The 23677-nt window shown below is 41.7% G+C and overlaps 1 protein-coding gene across 1 annotated transcript; it reads left to right on the plus strand.

Moving 5' to 3' along the window:
• Positions 1-733: 733 nt before the first annotated feature.
• On the plus strand, positions 734-22104 carry LOC310940323 (ceramide transfer protein-like). The gene is made up of 18 exons (XM_083905262.1): positions 734-1309; positions 2525-2659; positions 6448-6564; positions 11862-11969; positions 12117-12255; positions 13161-13244; positions 13366-13523; positions 15048-15140; positions 15274-15360; positions 15838-15930; positions 16673-16750; positions 17326-17421; positions 18771-18903; positions 19006-19076; positions 19173-19301; positions 19399-19528; positions 19921-20058; positions 20517-22104. Exons 1-17 carry the CDS (start codon positions 1220-1222, stop codon positions 20046-20048), a joined length of 1869 nt encoding a protein of 622 aa, XP_083761388.1. The 5' UTR covers positions 734-1219; the 3' UTR covers positions 20049-20058; positions 20517-22104.
• Positions 22105-23677: the final 1573 nt, after the last annotated feature.

The raw sequence follows: 23677 nt of genomic DNA on the forward strand, positions 1-23677 counted from the left end.
GGAAACCATAATTATCACAGATGTAAGAAATAAATAAACACTAAAGTGCAGGTGCTTAACAAAGGTAGTGTTGTAATATAACAAATTACAAATACGTTGTTACTGTATCTGTATTTTACTTTGTTATTTATATTTCTAGCAACTTCTACATTTCCTCTAACTATCTTTGTTACTACCAAATAAAATCAGAAGAAGAAGAGTTGTTAATGGTTTGTATTTATACAAAGTGATGAGAGTTAAGGACACAAGTAGACTAGCAGGGCCAGAAATTAATAGTTTTACTTCTAAAACTTACATTTTTGACAGTAAATGTCATGTTCTTTAAGACTTTTACTTAAGTAACATTATAAAAGTGACATTTTCTGTTACTTTTACACACGTATCCTGTGACCTGAGACCATAAGGCTGTGATTATTTTCACAATGTATATTTACAGGGTATTTTGATATTATATGATAATAGTTTATAATATCTATTTATTGAATTACCTTCATAGTGGGAAAAAAAGGGGGGGGATGCTTTTAATTTAAATGTGGATTTGTACGACATCCGGTGCGTCTGTGTAACTGCGTGTAGCTTGACAGCGCCCTCTGCAGGTACACAGTAGAGCGTGGCCGCAGCTTTCCCAGCCCCCCGCCCCCTCCCCGGACCTGAGTGAAGACAAGCTAGCCAGTCCTCCAGTGCTGCTGCTGCTGCTGCTAACAACTTAAGTGCGGAACTCGAGCACAGGGATATTTACAGAGCGCTGCTCGTCATTAGCATGCTGAAGTCGAGGCGCAGCAGTAAACGCCACGGCCTCCTTCACCGTCTCCCGCCGATGAGTAGCGCCGCAGAGAGAGCCGACGACAACATTCACAAGTTGCTCGTCAAGTTGATGTTAGCTAGTCGCGTCGTTTTGACAGCTAACGCTAACTAAGCTAGTCTCGCATTCGCATTCGACGTCAGTTTCAAAACAAAGCCCGCACAAAACGCCGTGAAGTTGAGACTCGAGTGACACCCGGAGGACGTCTTATCTGCGCCAAAGTCCGAAACCAGACGGCTGCGTGTAATTTTACGCTACGGAGCTGAGGTGTCGCAAAAAAGAAAAGAAAAGCGCGAGTGTCATTATTGGCGTCGTAGAAACTGGTCAGCAGGTACAAGTGAGTGACGCGTTTTTAATCACCGATTATTAATCCAGCAGGACCATAGCACACAAGTCGAGTTTTCTCCTTGGATTTAAATGTCCGAGAAGAGTTCATCGTCCGGTTCGGACGAGGATGTGGACCCGGAGACTGTGCAGCCTGTGGAGCACGGAGGCGTTTTAAGCAAGGTAATGTGAGGTGAACTCCTAAATATTCTGCTGTTGCTGCTGCAGAGAGATCACTTTTACGTCACGTGTCTTTAATAACACGAGGCTATAATCTGAATGCAATGTGGTTGTTTTGTCAATTACTGTGGGGATTATTAGGTGGATTACCTTTTGTTTAACCCGGGGGAATCACAACACCTGGACTATCAAACACAATGGTACACATTGATATAATAGTTAGCTAGCTAGTTGTGCGTTTGTTGTTTTCTGTCCATGAAAGTTTGAACCCACACGTTACTTGAACTTGTACTGAAGAATGATATTTATCTGGCCACATAATCCACATTGTAAGTGTTTATACACAATACAAAGCAACAATAACACGACACAAGATAAGAGACTATTAAGAATGACATGACACACTAACTAAGTCAGACCTATTATGTGCTTTAATTACTCAAAAGTTGGTTTAATAATGATTTGGACCGTGTGTATGTATGTAATTTCACTATACCAGTGTGTGAAGTACATGGGAAGAGGAGGATGAGAGGGAAAATGATCTTTATTGCAATAAATCTGCCTCCTGAAAATGGAAAAGTGCTCGACCCTTTTTACACCACTGTATTTTAACGTTGGCGATCATGTTGTTACTTTAAGAGCTCAATATTTTCTCAGGTGGTACCAGAGGATAAAGACGTGCACTGGCAATCATCCACCAAAACAATAACACCGGAAAAAGAGTGTTGAGCACTGCCATAAATGTGTTAAAGGTCATAATTCAATTAAACTTACACTGTAAAACAACACAAGATAAAAAGATTCCAATGGCACAAAGATGTTTCTAATGCATGATATCTAAAGGCGTATATAAATAAAAGTGACTATGCTAAATGCACTGTAAAATAAGTAACACTATCTGATGTTGGACAGGACCAAAATAATCCAATTTACCTTTTTTTAAAACAATCTTCCTGAAGATAAATTTACTTGTATGTGCAAACAAAAATAATTGGCACTACAACTAAATGGCCTCTTAAGAAGAAGAACCAATGTTTACGCCACCTGTGGTGTCCATGCTTGATTTGTTATTGAAATGATGCTTCCAACAGAGAGTTATCTTCACAGCATCAAACTAAAAATTAATTAAATATCTCAAATGGCAGATGGGCTTGAAAGAGCCTTTTGATCCCAGGATCCGTCAATGACAAAGTGTACCTTTTTTTTGTTTATTTACAGTGGACAAATTACATACACGGATGGCAGGACCGCTGGGTCGTGTTGAAAAACAACACTTTGAGCTACTACAAGTCGGAGGATGAGCGCGAGTACGGCTGCAGGGGCTCCCTGTGCCTCAGCAAAGCTGTCATCACAGTAAGTGTCGACCTTCTGCTCGGTCGTATCCACGCGGAGAACAGAGTTCAGCACTTATGGTTCGACATGTTAGCGAGTTCACAAGATAATCTAATCACGACTGGAACAGGCAGTGTTTAGGTTCATGTCATTAACGTGGACTTGTGGACATTTTCTTCCTTCAGTTCATGCTCCTTTAAAGATAAAAAGTAAACATTAACTAGTAATGACTTGTTACTTGCTAACAGGTAGGATTGAGACCCGTTTGTATTTGAAAGGACAGAGGCATTCTCCCTCCAGCAGTCATTGTGGTGGTTATTGTACAGGCTACCCATGGCAAGCCGTTTCAACATTTAATAGCTAGACTGGATGTGTATTACAGATATCTGTAATTCAGTTCTTCCTATCCACAATGACATTCTTCCTATCCACAATGTCATTCTTCTTAAGACAAATTATGTCACTTTTGTCATTCATGTGTATTGGGCTTTCAGTTTCAGATGTCCACAATTACATTCTTCCTATCCACAATTACATTCTTCCTGTCCACAATGGCAATCTTCCTAGGACAAATGACGCCACGTCAGTGTGGTTTCATTACAATTACCGTAAATGTTATTACGACTAGTAACAATTGGATTGAAGATTTGAAATGGGCAGTTTCTCCTAGTAAGAATTCTATTGCGGATATCCAGAATGTTTATTCTAGATATCCAGAATCTAATTGCGGATATCTGAAATGACAATTGTGGATAGGAAGAATGTCATTGTTGATAGGAAGAATTGAATTACAGATATTAAATGTTAATTCGGCTTGCCATAGGCTACCTGAAATTGGCGCCCCCTACAGTTAAAAACAAAAGCTTTAACCACACACACACACACACACACACACACACACACACACACACACACACACACACACACACACACTGTTGAGAGTGGACGTGTACGCATGCCTCCTGTCGGTGAGATAAGCTGAAATCCCACACCCTGGTTAAACATTGACTGTTTCCTCTGAGCATGCCGCCACCAAGTACAGAGGCCAAACAAATGGTTTTACAGTGATTTGTGCAATAGGATTATATGACTCAAAAGTGGATTAAGACCATAACATGAAAGGGGTTTTCAGTTTGTTTCTTCTAATCTAGCATTCCTGTGTGTGTGCACACCTGAATGGAACGCTCAAAAAGACATTCAGAGTTGTGTAACCTCGTGCCGGTTGGCTTACCAACTGTTTACACAGTTTGCTTAAGCCCCCTCTGAAGAAGTCTCCCGGTGCTCTCTGTGGAGACTGTGGTCTGAGGAGTCTGGAATGCAGAAATGTGCCCTAACACCAGTCTGCTACAATTGTCAAGCTGCAGACAGCAGACCGTCCTCATACTGAGGGGAAGTGTGCAAGGTCCATGATCAATGGCTCACATCAGGTCATGTGCCGTTACGTATATATTTATACACAAGACCTTTGTGGAGGTAGTAGTAGTATTAAAGGTGCATTATGTAATAAATCTAAATCAACTGGCCATAAAATCCTCCTAATATGTCACAGAGACTCAGGAATAATGTTCATATAACAAACTGAACTCACCAACAACAACAGTACAGACAAAATATTTGCATAAAAAAAAAAAGCTTTTGCAGACTGCAAATCATGTTTATGTTTTGAAATCATGTTTTGGCATGTGGCGCCACCTACCGCCGTCTACCAATCATTGCAGTCAGTAGAGTGCAGTGACTGTTTTTGGCCACATTCTTACATATGGCGCCTTTAAATATTTACATTTATTTCTATGAATTAAAATTTGAACTAATCGTAAGCTGTTTTGATAATTGATTATTCGTTTTTTTTTTTTTTTTTTTATATATAATTAAAACAAGCTTTCTGATTTTTCAGCTTCTTAACTGTGCATATAGACAGAGTAATCATTAAAAAGTCTGGGATCGTCATTTTGAGGTACTCTATTATCCGAGAAAATAATCCACAGATTAATTAATGATGACAATAATCGTTATTTGTATGAAAACGGTAGCTTGCAGCTCATACAAGTCCCTCTAGTTGACTGTGTCTATAAGTGTTTGACTAATAACTCTAATACTCAAGATGCCACAGTTTTATTTTTACAAGGAAAAGTCAGTGCTGCAGTGTGGGATGTGCTGAAGTGCTTACGCAGGGGGAAAAGGGACTGTTCCAGTCAGAGTGAATCGGGGTATAAACTGGATTATAAAGCAGAGGTTTATGGGCCATGTCTGATACAGCACAGAGAGATATACTGTTGGATTCACTTGCATGTCCTTGTCACAGTGAAAAGTGCATTTTTATACGTTCCACCTGTCGAGAGCCGAGGATTTTTTCCTCTCTTCTGGCTTATCTCGGTGTTAATTCACAGTATGTCATTTCTGCCGCTAGGGGGTCTTAAGTGTGATGATGCCGATTGTCCTGGAAGGGTTAGGGTTATAGAAGAGGTGGAACGTGGTGGAAAAAATGCAACTTACAACAATTACTTTTCATAGTCTATTAATCTGCATATTATTTTCTTAAATAATCGAGTACTTGTTTGTTCGTAAAATGTCAGAAAATCAAAACATTCAATCCAGGACATAATGTCTTGTTTTGTCCACTTATCAAAATGATTCAGTTTTAAGGATTTCTTTGTTATTTGGAGCAAAGAAACCAGCACATTATTTCTTTGAAGAAGCTGAAAAAACATTGTTTTACTCTATTGAAACAAGCCTTCAAACTCTTTAATCCATAACCAAAATAGTTCATTGTTCGCAATTGATTAATCGAACAATCGTTGCAGCCCTAATCATGATCCGTCTGTTCCAGATGAACTCAGTGAATTGAAACAAAAAACAAAAGAAAGCACACTTCCTGAAAAGTAGTAATAAATATTTCCTTCCTCATTCCCAGGACTTCTTTTTTTTTTTAAAAGAAACCAAAACAAAATGGTTTCATTACATTTCATTTGAAATATAATGTATTTAAAGAGGTGTTGTGACCATTCTAGCTAACATAAGTATGTACACCACTCTTCACTGTGTGCAGTTTTGCATAAAGTTATGCAGACTGACCCATTTGTTTTCTGATTTTTGCGGAGTGAGTTGCAGCGAATAAAGCAGCACATGACGAGTGTCATTCGGCAAATCTAATTAAACGTGGGTAACATGAGGTTATGTCAGCTGACGGAGCAGCTGTAGTCTCTGCCCTCCTGAGGAGAGAAAACGAGGAGACTCGAACCCAACCGTGTCTTTATCTTTTTTGCATTACAAACTTTTTTTCCGCACAGCAGATCTCTCCTCGGGCCGAGTGCAGCAGTTGAATTCCAGTCTCAGAGGAAGTGGAGGAATTCTTTGGAAGACGTTGTTTGGGTGCGAGTCAGAGGTTGGAGCTGGGTGGGGTGCATTGTCGAGGAGGGAAAAGTGTTAACGGTTGCAAGATTTGACCGAATAGAACGTAGAAGAAAGAACGGGGGGGGAGTAATGAAGATGAGACGAAGGCGTTGCCGGAGGAGTCTCTGTGTTTCGCTGCGGTCGTTTAGTGTTGTGCTTTTGAAACATAATACATCAGTTTCTAATTAAAATTCTTGTTTATTGTGTGGCAGAGGCTTTTCTGTGGCTGATTGAATCCATGTGTGTCCAGACTGTGTGTCATCACTATAGTCAGCCAGTGTCTTAAAAACAGACGGATGCTTTTCTAGAGCAGCGTTTTGCTCCTATTCCTCAGTTTAATAAGTTATATTTCCTGACACGTCTCGTACCTAATATCTATTCACAAGCTCTCTCTCTCTCTCTCTCTCCCTTCTGTGCAGCCTCATGAGTTTGACGAGTGTCGCTTTGACATCAGCGTCAACGACAGCGTCTGGTACCTCAGAGCCGAAGACCCCGAGCACAGACTCCAATGGATTGAGTCGATAGAACTGCACAAGGTGAGTAATTATGGGAAAAAAAAAATCATCATTAAGACTTTGTTTTGGTCAAGTTATTCATGGGGATTTTCACCTGTATTACTCAGAAAGTAGATTCCAACCTCTGTAAATACAGCATTATTTGCATATCTCGCATATTTCAGATACACGGGTTCAGTTTTGGGTCAGAGCGACTTCTGCAATCTGTTTTGTTCGGCGAGCTGGGTGTGGCCCGGACAGGGGGATTCGGACCCACGCTCGCACACAGAGGCCTTTACCCTGGGAATGTGAGGAATCTGGGGAGTGAGGTGTTGAGGTGGTGGTGGTGGTGGTGGTGGTGGTGGGGGGGGTTAGGGGGGGTATCCCTGTCATCAGATACTAGGCAGCTGCTCGCTATGTACGGCCGTCCGCTCGCTGGTGTATGGGCATGTAAAATAAAGGGCTGTAAAGCAGGTTTTAATCTGTTCTCACCCCTTTGCTAAAGAAGGGCTGTGGTTCATATAGTTAGTGTGTCAAAGGTTGTGTTTTGGTTTATGCGTAGGTGTCTTATTAGTCAGTGCTTTTGGCAGGCGTTGAGCTTTATTAGGTCGGGCTCTCTAATGCACTTACGTTACCGCAAACAGTCATGTGATGTAGGCCAGATATGGTTTTTACAACAGACATAACACGGAAATAAGAGAGATTTAACTTTATTTCACAACACTACATCTTCTCAAATTGCGTTGTTCATTAGTTTGCAACCCATGCTCCTAATATTAAGCTACTTGGCATTCAGTCTGGTTTTAATTTGTTTTATTGATGCTCTTAAACAGAGCTGGGTTTTCCCCTATTATTCCTAGAGGGGTTGTATTAAGTTAATCATTTGAATTTTAAAGCCTTTGATCGTTATCCCTGTTAACTCTCTAGTTGAATACGCTCAATGATTAAGTGAGCGCAATATTCAGAGTTAATCATTCAGACATTGTTTGGTTAAAAGCACGAGTTGACTTGACAATTTATGACATTTTATGGGCCTAATATTGCGAAAATAATCTATAGATTAATGGATAATAAGAATAAAACACGTTAATTGCAGCCCTACATGGAATAGATGTTTATTATTATGGCGTTTATGAGAGTTCTGCTGAAAACCAACAGCATGTTCTGATTGAAAAGATGTTATTTTCACTTAAAACATCATAACAAAGCGAGAGCACAGTAAATACACCTCTCCCCTAGCAGAAATAATCACTATCCTGTGAACTTTCATTAGCCCAAAAACTACAGCGTGTCAGCCTGTCAGACAAGTGTGAGTGACCACGGGTCTCCTGTCCATTAACAACAGTGTGAGACTATTTCCAGAGTTATATCTGGACCGTGACCCTCAGTAACCTCCAGTAGTTAGTACTTAATGCAGCAGCAGCAGCAGCAGCACTACCTTCAGCTCTGAAGGAGGCCAGTGTGTCGCCACTGCCCCCAACGGGGCAAAGAAGGACTTGCAACTATGCAGTGAACTGCACACAGACAAAAAAAAAACATCTGCATAATGTCAACGTCTGCTACTTTGTGTAAACATGGAGTTTTCTTTTTCTAATGCTGAATGAAATCACCAACGAACAGATGATAGTCAGACACACTCTGTACACAGTTAAGCAGAAGCCTTAACACGATTATAGAGAGAAGAGGAACCTACACGGTTCACACAATGAGAAAGCACTCGTCAGCAGTGCAGAGAAAAGACTTCCCTTTACGAGAAGGAAATCTCTCAGAACCAGACTCAAAGATGTGCGGCCATCTGCCTAGTCCGGTTGGGGTGAAAGGACAAATGGGGGACCATAATAATGATGACAATGCCAATACTGCTAATAATAATAATAATAGCCTAGTGCTGCCACAAAAGATTATTTTCAGCATCGTGCTATCTGTAAACCCTTAGTTTTTTGGTCCGTACAATGTCAGAAAATGTTGGAAGTCCTCAAATAAACATATTTGCATAAAAAAAGTCTTAAGGTTAAGTATTTAGTCTCTAATATAGACGTTTCAAATGGCTTAATATGTAATAATGACAGCTTTTAGTGTTCCCATGCAACACAACAGCCCTCGATTGTTTTGTCCACATAACAAAATGAGGTGTCCACTGTTTCAAAGCAGAAAGGACATTGTTGTGTTTCGATGTGTGGGTGTGTTTGTGTTGGTGGTGGCAAAAGTTGGTGCTAAAATGTAGGGATTTTTATTATGAAGTCCAGCTCTTGATGAGAAATGCATTTGAATTTTTTTTAATCACTCGTTCTCACAGCAACAAAAGTCAAGTGGGACACATTGGTCGTACCGATGTGGGCTGTTCCATTCTGTCAGAGTTAGAGGGGCGATAGGGGATGCAATGGGGGGTAAAAACCCCCTCTGCGTTGTGCATTCATCAGACTGGCACAGTCCAAATCCCAGTGGTACAGACTAGACTGCGCATATGAGCTAACCAGAGGTAGGAATGAATGAAAGGAGAGCAGGGCGGACAGAAAGTAAAGCAGAAGATCCAAACAAATGTTGTCCCCTGCCTCCCACACTCTCTCTCTCTCTCTCTCTTTTCTCTCTCTCTCTCTCTCTCTCTCCATCATAATGTACTTATCCTCCCATTTGGTCCTTTAGTGGTTCGCCACACAAACAGCTTTAGACAGCCTTTCTTCCTCTCACTAATGCATTCTGAACTTGCCCGTCATTTGCACCTCGCCCTCGCTCACTCTCTTCCATGCAAACGCACGCGCTCTCGGCCGCTCGCTCGGGGGGCAACGGTGTTGGACATAAACATGGACGAGATAAAAAGGTTGCACTTGTGTGTGTGGTCTGTTAAGAAATCTATGTGTGAAGTGTGTGCGACTGCCTTTTTGAGTCCATGTGTGTTGCCCGCAGAGGAAGCGACTGAGCGCAGAGCTGCAAACTCTTCCCTCTCTCAGCTCCGTCCATCTCTTCTGCTTCACCGAGCAGCTCGCGTCTGCCTCTCCTCTCGACTGCTGTGGCGCTGATCACCACTTTTCTCCCCTCCTCGCTCTGTCCTCTCTTTAATCGCCGCTTGCTTTTTACTTGATGAGCTGAGCTAAGCTAAAATTGCGTGGCTTCTCTCGTCCTCTCCTCTCCATATTCCCGTGTTTTTTTTGCCCGTGAGGTGTGTCCACAGAGAAAACCCGAAGTACTGGATTTATCACTGGGAGTGTTTTAGGGGAGCAACTGGGCCATGTGGGGGCCAGAAAACGGCCAGGACTGCAGCAGTGTCCTGCACTGCTTTGGGTGTTGGAATGGCCAAATGGTGGGCTTGTAGCATGAGGGGCATGCATGCTGCTTTCTCTCTGTCACTCCTCATTGAAAGTCTTTATTTGTGTGCCAGTGTTGTGAGTGGTTGCTGTACATTTGGCCGTATCCAGAGAATAAATTATCGTTGTTTTGTGTTTGCACGCTTGCCTTCAGAACCACTGAAGGGTTAGCTTCAGCATTAAACTCCTCCGCATCACAGTTGTCGTTAAAAAAAACCCCAAAAAAAACAGCCAACCTTTTATAAATTCATTACTCTTGTGTTTGTTGGACAACTAGCATCTTTGACTTTAAGTGATTTCCTTCAACAACACTAAGTAATTACACTAAGTGGCGGTTGCTATGGTCAGTTACAGTACAGTCATCACCATCACAACGCCCTGGAGCGCTAAATGCCACTTTGCCAGTGTGTGTTTTTGTTTGAGTGGGTGTTTGGTTTGCATGGTCGTGCAGTGCCGCTGGCCAGGTACATGGAGGTGGCTGTCTCTGTTCTCCGGCTTCATCTTGGAAAGGTCTTTATTATCGTTTTTGTTGAAAGGCTGCAATGATTATTCAATTCATTGTCGACTATTAAAACAATATTTCAGCATTTTTCAGCTTCTTAAATGTGAATATTGTCTGGTTTCTGTGCTCCATATCACAAAGAAATCATCAAAACGAAATAATCGATAGTTGCAGCCCTGTTTTGTTGCGGTGCATCGCGTTGCATCTCCATCTCTGTCAATATATCAGCCTGATCAAATGGAATAAACGTAAAGCAAACACTTTATTTGTCCCTAAATCTACATGTTGTTTGTTTACCCATGCAACTGTGTCTAACTGTCATTCTCAGCTGTTTGGAATGTAGGCAGTGCCATTAGGACAACAAGTAGTTAAAAAGGATAAATACGTAAAAAGGACAGGACACACAGAGGTTGATATAGTACTGTATGTATTTAGTGTAACTGATTCTTGTAGCACTCTATGCAGCAGTGACCCTTGATGGTTAACGAAGTCAATAACAACAAAGTCAGTTCTTACACAATAAACAAAAAAAAACTTCTTAAATTTGGCTCCTGTCACTTTAAGAACTCTGAATGTTGTGTTACTTAATTGTATTTTTTTTTTCAAATGCCTTTATATGTAATGCATGTGTATCATTTGGTACGTTTACATTTTTTCTGAGTACTTTTTAAGTATAATATGACTCTGTACTGTTACTGTGTGCTTGTAGTACTGCATACTTTAGTACTCCGAGCGCATGTCCCACACAGGCCCATAATGGGAACAAGATGTGATGTTTTCCCCTTTTGTTATATAAATACTTGAAACCCACTTTAATTCCAAATCGCACAAATCAGTCAACATAATATAAACAGGCTGTTGCAGGCAGCACATACACTTTATACACTTTTACAGCAAACATGGAGGGGGGGACTTTACTCAGATAAACGACCCGCAACTGAACTCACGACGTATGGTTTTTGTAAATTGTAAATTGCTTGGTATCTGTTGTTGTGCAACAGGAAAGATATACGAGTGTATATAAATTCAAGTCTGGGAATGTGTTTATTTTTGCGATTTCCATTTGTTCCCTTTCTAATTTAGCAGATAATACCGTATATATTTTTGTTTTGGTGTGTGTGTACAGACGGCACACATCATGAGAAAGTGCATCTCATGTTCCAGCGCAGCAACAGTGATCTCCCCCAGAGAGACTGTAATCAAGCCAGCGTCTGCCTGCTCTGTGATTGATTTCCATTGTTCCTCGCAGCAGCAGCAGCAGCAGTTATCATCGCAACCATCTCTGTTGATGCTTGTGACTGTGTGTATCAGAGTCCTTCCCTTTTTTCAAAGGCTGTTTGTCTGTGTAGGTGTAGAGGCCCCTGCTCTGCTCTGCTTGCAGTTCATCTCCTGACTGAAAACACTGATCTATTTCTTTTCCTGCCTCCATCTAGTCTAGTTTTTAAATGGCAGAATGCAACTTGTTCGACGTGTTTCATGCACTTGCTGACCTCCTGTTCTCTCCTACTCTTTCCTCCATCCTCTCCATCTTTTAGGCCGAGTCCGGTTACGGTTCAGAAACCAGTCTGAGGCGTCATGGTTCCATGTTGTCTCTCACCTCCGCAGCCAGTGCCGTGTCTGCGACGTCCGCGTCCTCTTTCAAGGTAAAGAATACAAAAATAACCTAAAATAAGCCGTTTTATAAGAAGAAGTTTTCCTTTCCACATAACCAAAGCAACCGTTTCCTCTGAAAACCATTATTCTAATGTCTTTGTTTTTGTCTGCGTTTCCTCGTTCCTCTCTCTGCACAGAAGGGGCACAGGCTGCGCGAGAAGCTAGCAGAAATGGAAACCTTTCGGGACATTCTGTGCAGACAGGTGGACACCCTGCAGAAATACTTTGACTCCTGCTCTGACGCCGTGTCTAAAGATGAATTTCAGAGAGACCGGGGTAAGCTGTGCCATATATATTGGTTTGCACACACAAGTAGCATAAAAGGTCAAGTTTCTTTTGTCGCAAACATTTCTCAATGTTAAGAGTTCCACGTGTAAGTGAGAATCACCCAGTTTTACGTAGGTTTAAGTCCGTTTACCTCCCCCTTAACACAAAACTTAACACTTGTATGTCGAGCAGTGGCGACATGGCGCGGTTATTCGTGGACGTTTCCCGGCAAAAGTAGAAGTTTATCGACGGGAAGCGTCTTTCACGTAGTGCGTGTGGTGTAAGAATAGCAGGAGAGTGGTTGGTAAAACTAATTGCAAGAGGAAAACGCAAAATCGATCAATATTCACTTACAGGGGCACTTTTTGAGCTCTTGTGTGGGTTAAAATGAAAATGGACGTTCAATTGAATTGTGATCCATTCACACCAAGTGTGACACTTGTGGAAAAGGCTGGACGATACGACCGCCTTATCATAATGCATAAAAACATTATAATAAATGGCATACAAACTAAGATTGATTTTTGCCAGTGAGTAAAAGTTAATTAAATTAGTTGATTGCGCTGTGACACTTCCTTATAGACAGAAAAACGATTGTTCAACAGAGGACTATTTAGCTCATCTGAGTTAAAACATCTATGGTAATAAGGTGTGTTTGCACAGTGCATTATGGAACCTTTTGTTACTGCTATTGAAGGAAGTTATGTCACGATATAATATTGTTTGTGGATTATTGCCCAGCCCGAAAAAAAAAACAGGGTGAGCCAGCATCTAGAAATAAAGATTTTTGAGGAAGAACTGTTACCCGTGTATTGATTTATTGTTATCGTCACATTATCAAAAACAAGCATTTCTGATCCGGTCTTGGTGTTTGTGTCATTTTCTGACGTTGCCGCCGTTTTCTTTCTCTGTAGTAGAGGACGACGAAGATGAATTTCCAACCACTACAAAAACCGATGGGGAATATAATCACAACAACAATGGCAGCAAGGAGAAATGTGAGTTCAACCTGCAAATACTAATCCAAATATGACCTCCTTTATGTGCAAATATTTCAAGCGTCTTTAATGAATGGTCTTTGATTTTTTTCTATTATTTCTTTGTTTGTGTCTGTGCCAGTGTTCTCCCCGGCCAGTCCCAAAGGTACGAACGGAATAGACTTTAAGGGTGAGGCCATTACCTTCAAGGCCACGACGGCAGGCATCCTGTCCACCCTGTCCCACTGCATCGAGCTCATGGTCAAACGAGAGGACAGCTGGCAGAAAAGACTGGACAAGGTCCGTTCTCTACACACACACACACACACACACACACAATGCATTTTGTGTGTGAATACTCACCAGTTCCCAGAGTGGGTGTCTGGTATCAGCAGGCCAATGCTGCGTGGAAGTGTCACCGCCTGAGGAGTCCGCAGTAATTGCTGCCTTCTATTGTGTCTTAAAGAAGTTGGTTATTATGGCCAGGAGGTTTTTTTTTTTGTTTTTTTTGTGTCACTCAGGCGGTGAGATTGTGACGCAACACTTGCACCGTCCCCGTCGTAACAACGTCACACTGTACTGGAGGAAAACAACCAGATTGACTCAGAATTTACTCTTAAAATTTTAAGTTTTTTTCTTCTGAATAATTAAATGGGGATTTTGTGGAATTATATCCCCTTTGTTTTGAATAATTAGCACTATTAATTCTCAGGTTACAGTGCTTGTCTGCTACTACTCGTTAAACCAGCAGCTGTGTTGGACTTTTGGTCCATAACAGTGCTTATACTTTGTTTATATCAACGACTGCAGACTCTTCCACACCTTGAGGGCTGCCTGCGTCTGTAAAGGTACGCCCTTGGAGCTGCTCACGCTGACATCCTGATCAGCTCAGCTGATGTTGTCAAACCAGTTCCTTTCCTTTTTCTTTTTTGTTTCTCTTCTTGTGTGTGTGTGTGTGTGTGTAAAGGCGTGCTTGCCCAACCCTAAAACTCACAAAAGCCGGGGGAAGCTCTCAGAGTTAGTTGTGACTTTTTAAAGAGAAACTTCCTTTTACTCTCGTCCCTGCTTAGGTTGTGTGTTTTTTTAAGTTTTGCTGCCCATGTGGAGTAAGGGCATAGAAATAGCGAGAGATAGAACGCCGATTCAAAAGGAACGAGACACGCCTGCTCCGACTCGCACAGACGATACATTTAAAAAAATGACTGCTCGGGGTTTATGGAAGCCCTCGCTGCGAAAGAGGACAGACCTGCGCTCGTACCAGACGCAGAGATGGATACCACTACAGACGGGCAGCCTCCTTTTTGCAGTACGTCTCCGCTTGACCACTTCTGACAACGAGATCATTTGCCGTTTGCTTCGTGGCAAATGTCCACACCTTGCTTTCCACATTGTTTGTCTGGTCGCCTTCTGTCGAGGTATCGTCTCGAGAGAAGTGTCGTTTCATTTTAAAGGTGTATATTTTCAGCTGCTGTTGTTCCCGCTTTCCTTCTGTCCCACTTGGGATCGACCGTGTCTGAAAAATGAGCAGATTTTGTTGTCGCTAATTGTACATACTGTACCTTGAATGACTAAGCTTTTAAATAATAGACGTCGAGTTGCCTCTGACACATTACGGGGACATTTGAGTGCACACCCTTACCCTTTGAAACCTTGTGAAACATTGTCGAGTTTCATAGTCCATTGCCTGATTGTGAAGGGTCTGCCGATCCCTTTTTAAAATCAAAACAACGTTATCTGTTGCTGTGCTTTCAATTCACGTCATTGTAACCATGCTGTACTGCCCTGTCTGTGTGTGTGTGTGTCTGTGTATGTGTGTGTGTGCAGGAGTTGGAGAAGAGGAGGAGGGTAGAAGATGCCTACAAGTGTGCTGTGCATGAACTGAAGAAGAAGTCGCACTACGGGGGCCCAGACTATGAGGCAAGATCAACATACTGTAGATCAACTCATTGCACAAACAACCCGCAGAAGGATTTCTTAACATTTTTTTAGTACTTAAGCCCTTAAAAAGGCCGCTCACGTGGGAATTTCTATCAATCTGTGACTCTTACAGGAGGGACCGAACAGCCTGATCAACGAAGACGAGTTCTTTGATGCGGTTGAAGCCGAACTGGACAGACAAGACAAGATAGAGGAGCAGGTGTGATGCTTGATTTTGTAAAATCACAATGTCTTCTTAAGTTACTCCTACCTAATCCTTTTATTCTGGCCTCTACAAAAATCACTAAAGGACAGTTACAGACGGTCGTCTTAGGCTACATCAGACATCATCCACAAAACACTCGCTTCACCATTCATTCACTTCCTGATGAGTTCTTATCGGCCACAAACCAACCAATCAGCTGTGACGGAAAGAGACTTCATAATAGGCTTCTGCTGTTTTGAATCTTCACCATTGTTCCGTTTCGTTCACGCTCGCTGAAACTAAGCGGACAAAATGCAGGAGAGGAGAGCGTCGGCTTCCTCTTCACACTGGCACAAACATGCTCTGTGTACCTGAATGCTTTAATCGCTATGCTGTCATCTAAGAGAAAAGTGCCACTTTCAAATGAAAACATAGTGTGGATGCCGAGTTACTGAAGTTCTCTTACATAACCGCTGCTCTGTGTCCCCTCAGTGTCACTCAGAGAAGGTCAGGATATCCCGACCGTCCTCGGTTACTCCCGGCGACGTCTACTCCACGATCGGCACGCACCGCTTCACCAACAAGGTGCTCGACATGTCTCTCTCATATTGCCTTCAATGTACACTGTGTTATATTCCCATGTTCTTTGGTCTTATTTATGTCGAGTTGTTATTCTTTCTTCAACTCATCCATCCTGTTTGAAGTCTAGTCGGCCTACAACCAGTGTGACCCGTCTATAACCCCGGCAACCTCTATTTTAAATGACATATTATTGTTATTATTATTATTATGTCCTTTTACAGTATTGTGTATACGCAGATTTCTGGGAATTTTCAAAGATGGAAACTTCCCATGGGAATTAATGGGAATAAACTGAGAATCTTTTCAAAATTGGAGGTTGGCTCTTCATAGGGAACTTAAATATACTTGGGAAAAGTATATTTAAGCATAATCTTGACTAAAAACAGTTGCCATTCCACAATCACATGCACATAGCACACTGCGTACTGCATGTGGCAGTTCTCAGGAACATTTTAGGGCTTCATTCCGATTACATTTCCCTATATTCCCAGTTATTTCCCCTAAATACCCATAATTTCCCATGGAAAGCATCTAATATGGAATATTTTCAAAATTCCCCATGGAAATTTACCAGAAATTGTATCCGCCCGTTTGCATCCCTCCACGCAGACGATATCTGTATTTCTCTACTTTCTGAAAATGCTACTTGAAGCCACGCGTGATTGTTGTGCTCTGGTCTCCTGCTTCAAGTTTTGTTTCTTACTTCTTTTCTTTCTCTCTCGCAAACCTCTTTTCTGCCGCACAGCCCCATAGCCATTCTTCTTCCCTGTCCTCCGTTGAGCTAGTCAGTGCTTCAGATGACATTCACAGATTCAGCGCTCAGGTACTGTATGTGTTCGAGCGAGAGAGAGAGAGAGAGAGAGAGAGAGCACAAACCTCAAAGCATGAGAATGTCTACTAACCAGTCACTCCAGGACTTCACAAAGTGTTTTTTTGTTTTTGTTGTACTAAACCTATTTAGTATTGTAGTGTTGTAGTGTGTCATACATTAAGACTAAAACATTAACTGGATTAAATTAAAATCCCTGGAGCGACTAACATCACATAATGACTCTCATTATCAAGTCCAGTGCAGCATGGCCGGGATCTAGTGCGACGTCTTTTCAGCCTCCTTTTCCTCACATTGCTCTGTCTTCCATAGCATGCGCAGGCATGAATCCAAACTGGTTATGAACTTATTAATGCGTTATTAAGATATTGACTAACACCCTCTTGCAGCATGGTGTATTAAATATTTATTCCGTTGTATCTCAGCAGCTTTAGTTTTTCCGTCTTCTTCTTTTTTTTTTGCCTGAGATAATGTTAACAAACCCTTGTTTCGAAGCATGTCCTCACGCTGACGGATAAAACACGCGTCTGTAATATTCCAAAGCCAATCGATATCTGTCTGTGTCTCAGGTGGAGGAGTGGGTGCAGAACCACATGACTTATTCCCTCCAGGACGTGGGTGGAGATGCCAACTGGCAGTTGGTAATAGAGGAAGGAGAGATGAAGGTGAGCGCAGGAGACGGAAGCAGCAGCGTGAATCGTTTCCCCCCCTGTTTTCTAATTGTGACACGTTTTAAAAGGCAGTAGAAACGCCGACAGAACAGGGGAGAATTGTCCGATGACGGGAGGAGACGAGGCGACTATATTGGAGCATATATATCAAATATACCTGAGAGCGGTGGGGAGATTGACCGTTGGCTAACTTTGGAAGTTTTGGTTCACTGTCCAGGAGAAATATATCATCTCTCCCCTTTTAGCCGTCAACGTTTTAATGGAGATTCTTGTTTTGCTGTGTTTAACACATTTTCTTTGACTCTGTTGACATATTGTGGTCACCATACTGTTCTTACAGTAGAAACACCAACACAACAGTGGAGAATTATCCGATGATAATGATGTTTGGGACTGTAAAAGCAAAGATGTTTATGAGAGAGACGTGGAAAGAGACCATTAGCTAACTTTGAATGTTTTTGTCCACTGTCCAGGAGAAACGTATCCACATTGGCATGTCTTATTAATCTTATTTATTTTCCTTTTAGCCGTCTATTTTAATACAGATTCTTGTTTTGCTTTTCCTCTGGTACAGACTTTTATGAGAGGGGTATTGGGGCTTTTTTTAGGTTTAATTTCAGACCCATAGCTGCCAGGGTTTAACACATTTTCTTTGACTCTGTTGACATATCATGGTTGTTTTATGACTTAAAACAATACAGTTCTTACAGTAGAAACACCAACAGAACAGTGGAGAATTATCATATTATAAGAGGAGATTATATAGGACTGTAACAGCATATTTGTCAAATATCCCTTGAGGATGTTTATGAGAGTGACGGGGAGATAGACCATTAGCTAACTTTGGATGTTTTGGTTCACTGTCCAGGAGAAATATATCCGTGTCAGCAAGTCTTTCTTCATCTTCCGCTCCCATTTTTAGCGTGTATATTTGAATGCAGATTCTTGTTTTGCTTCACTTCTGGTACAGACCTTTTTGAGATGGGTATTGGGGCTTTTTAGGTCTGGTAACATTATGAATTTCAGACACATAAGTGCAGTTGCTGCTGTGTTGAACACATTTTCTTTGTCTCTGTTGACATATCACCACGATAACAACGTAATATAATACAGTTCTTACATGTAGCACCATAAAATTACTTTTAAATTATACTATAATATCTGAGTGAGTTTACCAAGTGAAGTTTAAATCTCTCTTAACTCCACATACGTGAAGAATAATAAGAAAAAGGAGCTGAAATTGTCGACCAACAGTATCTTGAGGATGAGCTTTGTCGTGGAGTTGTGAATATGTTTTGTTGTAGTGATTTATTCTGTGTCACACACACACACACACACAACAGGTGTACAGGAGGGAAGTGGAAGAGAACGGCATCGTCCTGGATCCTCTCAAAGCCACGCATTCTGTGAAGGGGGTGACGGGACACGAGGTCTGTCACTACTTCTGGGACACAGACGTGCGAATGGACTGGGAGAGTAAGTTCACCGCTTGACACCCGAGTGTCCCGTCATGTCAACGCTGTTGTTGTTGTTGTTGTTTTTAATGTCACAATCTTGACTGATCTTCTCCTGCCTCAGCAACCATTGAAAACTTCAACGTTGTGGAAACACTTTCTGATAACGCCATCATTGTTTACCAAACACACAAGGTACTGGTTTAAAATGGAGTCGCACGTTTTGATATCCGTGATATTCTGTTGCCGAATCGTCATTTTTTTAACGTCTTTTCTACTCCCGCGTTTCAGAGAGTGTGGCCCGCCTCTCAGAGAGATGTGCTCTATCTGTCGGCCATCAGGAAGATCATCGCGACGAACGAGAACGATCCCGACACGTGGCTGGTCTGCAACTTCTCTGTGGATCACAAAGATGCCTCTGTAAGTCCACCCCCTTAAAACAGGAGGCGTGAATGAAATGGTTTTTCGCTAACTCACAGATGGCTCACGTTGATCTTTTTTGTCTCTCGACTCTCAGCCCACAAACAGGTGCGTTCGTGCCAAAATCAACGTCGCAATGATCTGCCAAACGCTGGTCAGCCCACCAGAGGGCGATAAAGAGATCAGCAGAGACAACATACTTTGTAAGATCACTTACGTCGCCAATGGTATGTACCTCTTTTTTTTTTTTTTTGCTCTTTCGACTTTTCCTTCTCTAGATGGCGCCACAGCGGATGCTAAGTTAAACTAGCATTAGATGTTGGTTAAACAGAGCCCTGACAGCTTATTTATTCTTATCATATATACCAAGACTGCTTAACATGTCTCTGATATGTCCATTTGTCCCTCCCCTTACATCCTGTAGACAAGACTGTGATGTAAAGTTGCACTGCAGAAATACTCCTGTGTCAGTTTGTTGCGAGTTCTTATTGTTGGAGTCGATAGTTAAGACTGTCAAGGAAGTTAATTTTTATAAAATAATCACTAGAGGGCGCCCTAGACCGCTGTCATGATTTGGCACTTGTTCTTTTCTGATCACGTTTCCTCTGTGTGGCTCCAGTAAATCCAGGAGGCTGGGCTCCGGCTTCGGTCCTCAGAGCTGTCGCCAAGAGAGAATATCCCAAGTTCCTGAAACGCTTCACGTCCTACGTCCAGGAAAAAACGGCTGGGAAGTCCATTCTCTTCTGAACACTAACAGGTAACCAGACGACCTCAAACACAGAGGTCACTACTGCAGTTAAAAACATGGCATGTATACACTTAAGGCCCGTTTATTCTCTACGCATTAAAAGATGGAGACGGACAGATGCTTTCAGTAGGTACTTTGCATATCGACGAAATTTGATAGGATAAATATCGAGGGCAGTATAGAGTCAATAGTCCAATTAGTGGGGAAAACGAGGAAGAAGAGCCTATAAAACTTTTAAAACTGGCTGCCAGAGCCTTCTGGTATATCTACAACCAGAAAATGGTAAAATATTACTAATGTTATGACTTGTATTCTACTGCTGCTAAATTAGCCTTCCATTAGTAGTGGTCGCTATGTTTGTCGATGCCTGCAACTGCACCACCCTCTAGAGGAGGTATTGAGAAATATATAATAAAGAAAATGTTATATACTTATTACCCCTTTATCTTGTATCTTGTATCTTCCAGGCTTGAGGACCCCATTTTTTTTTTGCCCGCCGCGGAGACGACGTCCGGCGTTAGACAGGCTCTCGGTGACGCGCATTGACCCTGACGGTGAGATCAGACGTCTGCCTGCAGGACAGCACATCTGTCACCCAGAGAGAGAGAGAACACACCTGTTTGTAGAGAGGAGACTGGTTTGACAGCTTTAATCCATCATCACTTCTCATCATCCGCAGCCACGTTAGCACTGGCCTCAACACCATCGGTTGGACACGGCTGCAGTTATATTATGTAAATTCAATTTCCCTATGTGGTTTTCAAATTTTTTTTTGTTTTGTAAATTTTTTTGTACATTTCTTATAATTACATACATCATGATTATTATTATTATTATTATTATTATTGTTATTTGTTTTTTTGGGTTTGCTTTAATCACTAGTATTACAGCTCCACGTTTTGCTGCTGCTAAAGTAACTACCATGAGCGAGGAAAGTAGATCGATGAGGTGTGGTACAGTGTTTCCTTCTCGTGTCCCTCTCTCGTGACGACTCGCCGCAGTTTGATGGAGGGGGCGGAGCCTAAAGCTTTGAGATCTTTATATTTATAGATTGTTATACAGTAGCTTCTTTTCCAAGAGAGAGCGTGGACACGATGTATTGTACAGAGACGGTTAGTTTACCAATGTGGAGGAATGTGAATTGACTGTTAAGCGCTTGAATTACTGGTCGTCCAAGGAAAATGGGAGATTTTTTTTTTCCGAATCTAATTTACAAAAAAAAAAAAAATTTCATCTATTTTCCCATAAAAAAAAAAAAAAAAAAATTCAAGTCCCTCTCTTTCTTTGAGGGATATGTGGAAACATTTCACACACACTTATGTAAATTGATTTTTTCACTGTCTTCAGCCCACCCATAAACTAATGACGAGTCCTGTTGCTATTGTCATATAAAGTCAATACATTGTGACGGTGACCGTTGGCCTCTCAAAATGGCCGCCCTACAAAGTCCCGTAGGATCAAGTAAACACTGAGAAAAAAACAAAACTTAAAAAATGGCTGCACAGGAAGTAGCATTCTCTGACGTACTCTAAACAAAATGACATTTCACACTCGCCACACTACAGTGCAGTGGTTTTTTCCTCCTTTTCTGCCCTTTGACTGATGAAACTAAAAATCCCTTTAATGCCTTAGACTCCAGGATGAAGCCCTAAAGATCCACCCTGGCTTTCTCTACCGTACAGCCACCACCAGATGTGCATTTATCGACACTGAAAACAAACGAGGGAGGGAGAGTGAGGAGAGGGTCAGCATTTCACGTCATCGTCGTACCTCAGCATTTTTAGTTTGCTCTACTTTCGGTTTAATGCCATCTTATGTTCGGGGAGTTTTATGCAGTCGGTAGATCAGAGAGCGAGGATCACTATCGTCTAACGGGGAGGTCAAAGGTCAGGAAGGTTTGTTTTTCTGATGATTACAAGAGAGAAGAGAGAGGGGGAGATCTACGTCAGCTGAAGAATGCATTTATCATTTTTTAAGTCTGATATTTTGTCAGTAATCGACACACACACACACACTTTGTATATTTTCTAAGTTGTACATCAGAAGTGTTATCATTTGCACTAAATGTAATGCAATTTGACAATGTTCTGTAAATTAAAAATTGTTACACAAGAGAATTTTAACGGATAAGTAATGTTTGTGCTTGCAAACTGGAAAAACGACGCTGGTAACGATGGTTAAAAAGGCGTAAAAAATATGCGAAAGTGGTGAAAAATGGCTCGTTAGCGCCCGCAACGCTAAGCGCTGTAGCACTAAGCAAAAACTAAGTTAGACCAAATTCCACCAAACTTGGTGGAAACGTGTCGGAGCTCAAGACGATCAAAAAACTATTTTGGGGCCATGGCCTCAACTCAACAGGAAGTCCGCCATTTTTAATTTGGCGTCGATTTGCCGTCCATTTTGTCGTCTGAGCACGTTTGCCAAACTAACGTAAAAAAAATAAATAAAAAAGTGTGTGATTTTGTACTTGACACGTAAAAGATGAGAAGTTATCAAAAGTTCTCGCAAAATTAAAAAGGGGCGTGGTCGGAATTTTGGCAAATTTTGAGCATTCCCCACGAAACAGGAAGTGACCTTTAGCTTCGCGGTACGTGGACCGATCTGCTCGAAACTTCCTATGTGACACGAGACTACGACCCTGGACACGTCTACGAACGACGTGAACTTAACCTAACTGGAAATCTGCCATTTTGAATTTTAACCGCCGTTTCACCGCAAAACAGGAAGTGGCCTGTAACTTTGCCGTACGTGGACCGATCTGCTCGAAAGTTCATGCGTGACGCAAGAGACCGACCCTGAACACGCCTATGAATGGAAATCTGCCGTTTTGAATTTTGCTGCCATTTCACCACAAAGCAGGAAGTGGCCTGTATCTTCTTCGCCGTACATTGACTGATCGGCTCGAAACTTCATGCGTGACACAAGAGACTGACCTTGAACTTGACCCAACTTGAAATCGGCCGTTTTGAATTTTCCCGCCATTTCACCACAAAGCAGGAAGTGAGCCTGTATCTTCGCCTTACATTGACTTCATATTTGAGACAAAGGACATGCTCTGGACATGTCGGAAAGCCAAGACCCCCCCCCCCCCCCAACAGGTAATTTTATTCAAGTCTGTGCCCACTGGTTCATAATCCATCCCAGTAAAAACATCACACACTAAAGTTGCAGAACACACAGGGACACAGAATTTGAGCAGTTTTATTTATATGAGTCTCTTCTATATATAAATATGCATTGTCTTTACATTCAGCGATGAAAGTTTGTCTTTCAGCAAATGGTAAAATATATAGATTTTTTTTTTTTTTTTAACATAAATTATGGGCTCAACTGACATGTGATTGTGTGTGTGTTTCTTCCTCGACATTTATAGTTGGATATGGACTCGATGATGATGATGAAGAGGTATCAGGCGGCCTCTAAAAGTGTTGTTTCCTAACTTCTCGAGAAGAAGAAGAAAAAGACGATATCAAAGGATCCTGAGTAAAAAAAGCGTCTTCCGTTGCGACACAAAAACTAGAAGCTCCACATCGAGAATAAAAGAAATAAGATCGTCCCTTCTCTGTTGTCTCTGCACGTGTAGTAAATTATCAGTGACTGAGGAGGAGGAGGAGGAGGGGGAAAAAGT

This window comes from Microchirus variegatus (assembly GCF_963457635.1).
Source record: "Microchirus variegatus genome assembly, chromosome: 18".
In the NCBI taxonomy this organism is placed as follows: Eukaryota; Metazoa; Chordata; class Actinopteri; order Pleuronectiformes; family Soleidae; genus Microchirus; species Microchirus variegatus.

Coding starts and splice junctions, on each gene's coding strand:
- LOC310940323 (XM_083905262.1), top strand. CDS start 1,220: ATGTCCGAGAAGAGTTCATCGTCCGGTTCGGACGAGGATGTGGACCCG. Junction 11,970..12,116: donor CGTCCGCGTCCTCTTTCAAG/GTAAAGAATACA, acceptor CTCTCTGCACAG/AAGGGGCACAGGCTGCGCGA. Junction 13,245..13,365: donor CAATGGCAGCAAGGAGAAAT/GTGAGTTCAACC, acceptor TGTCTGTGCCAG/TGTTCTCCCCGGCCAGTCCC.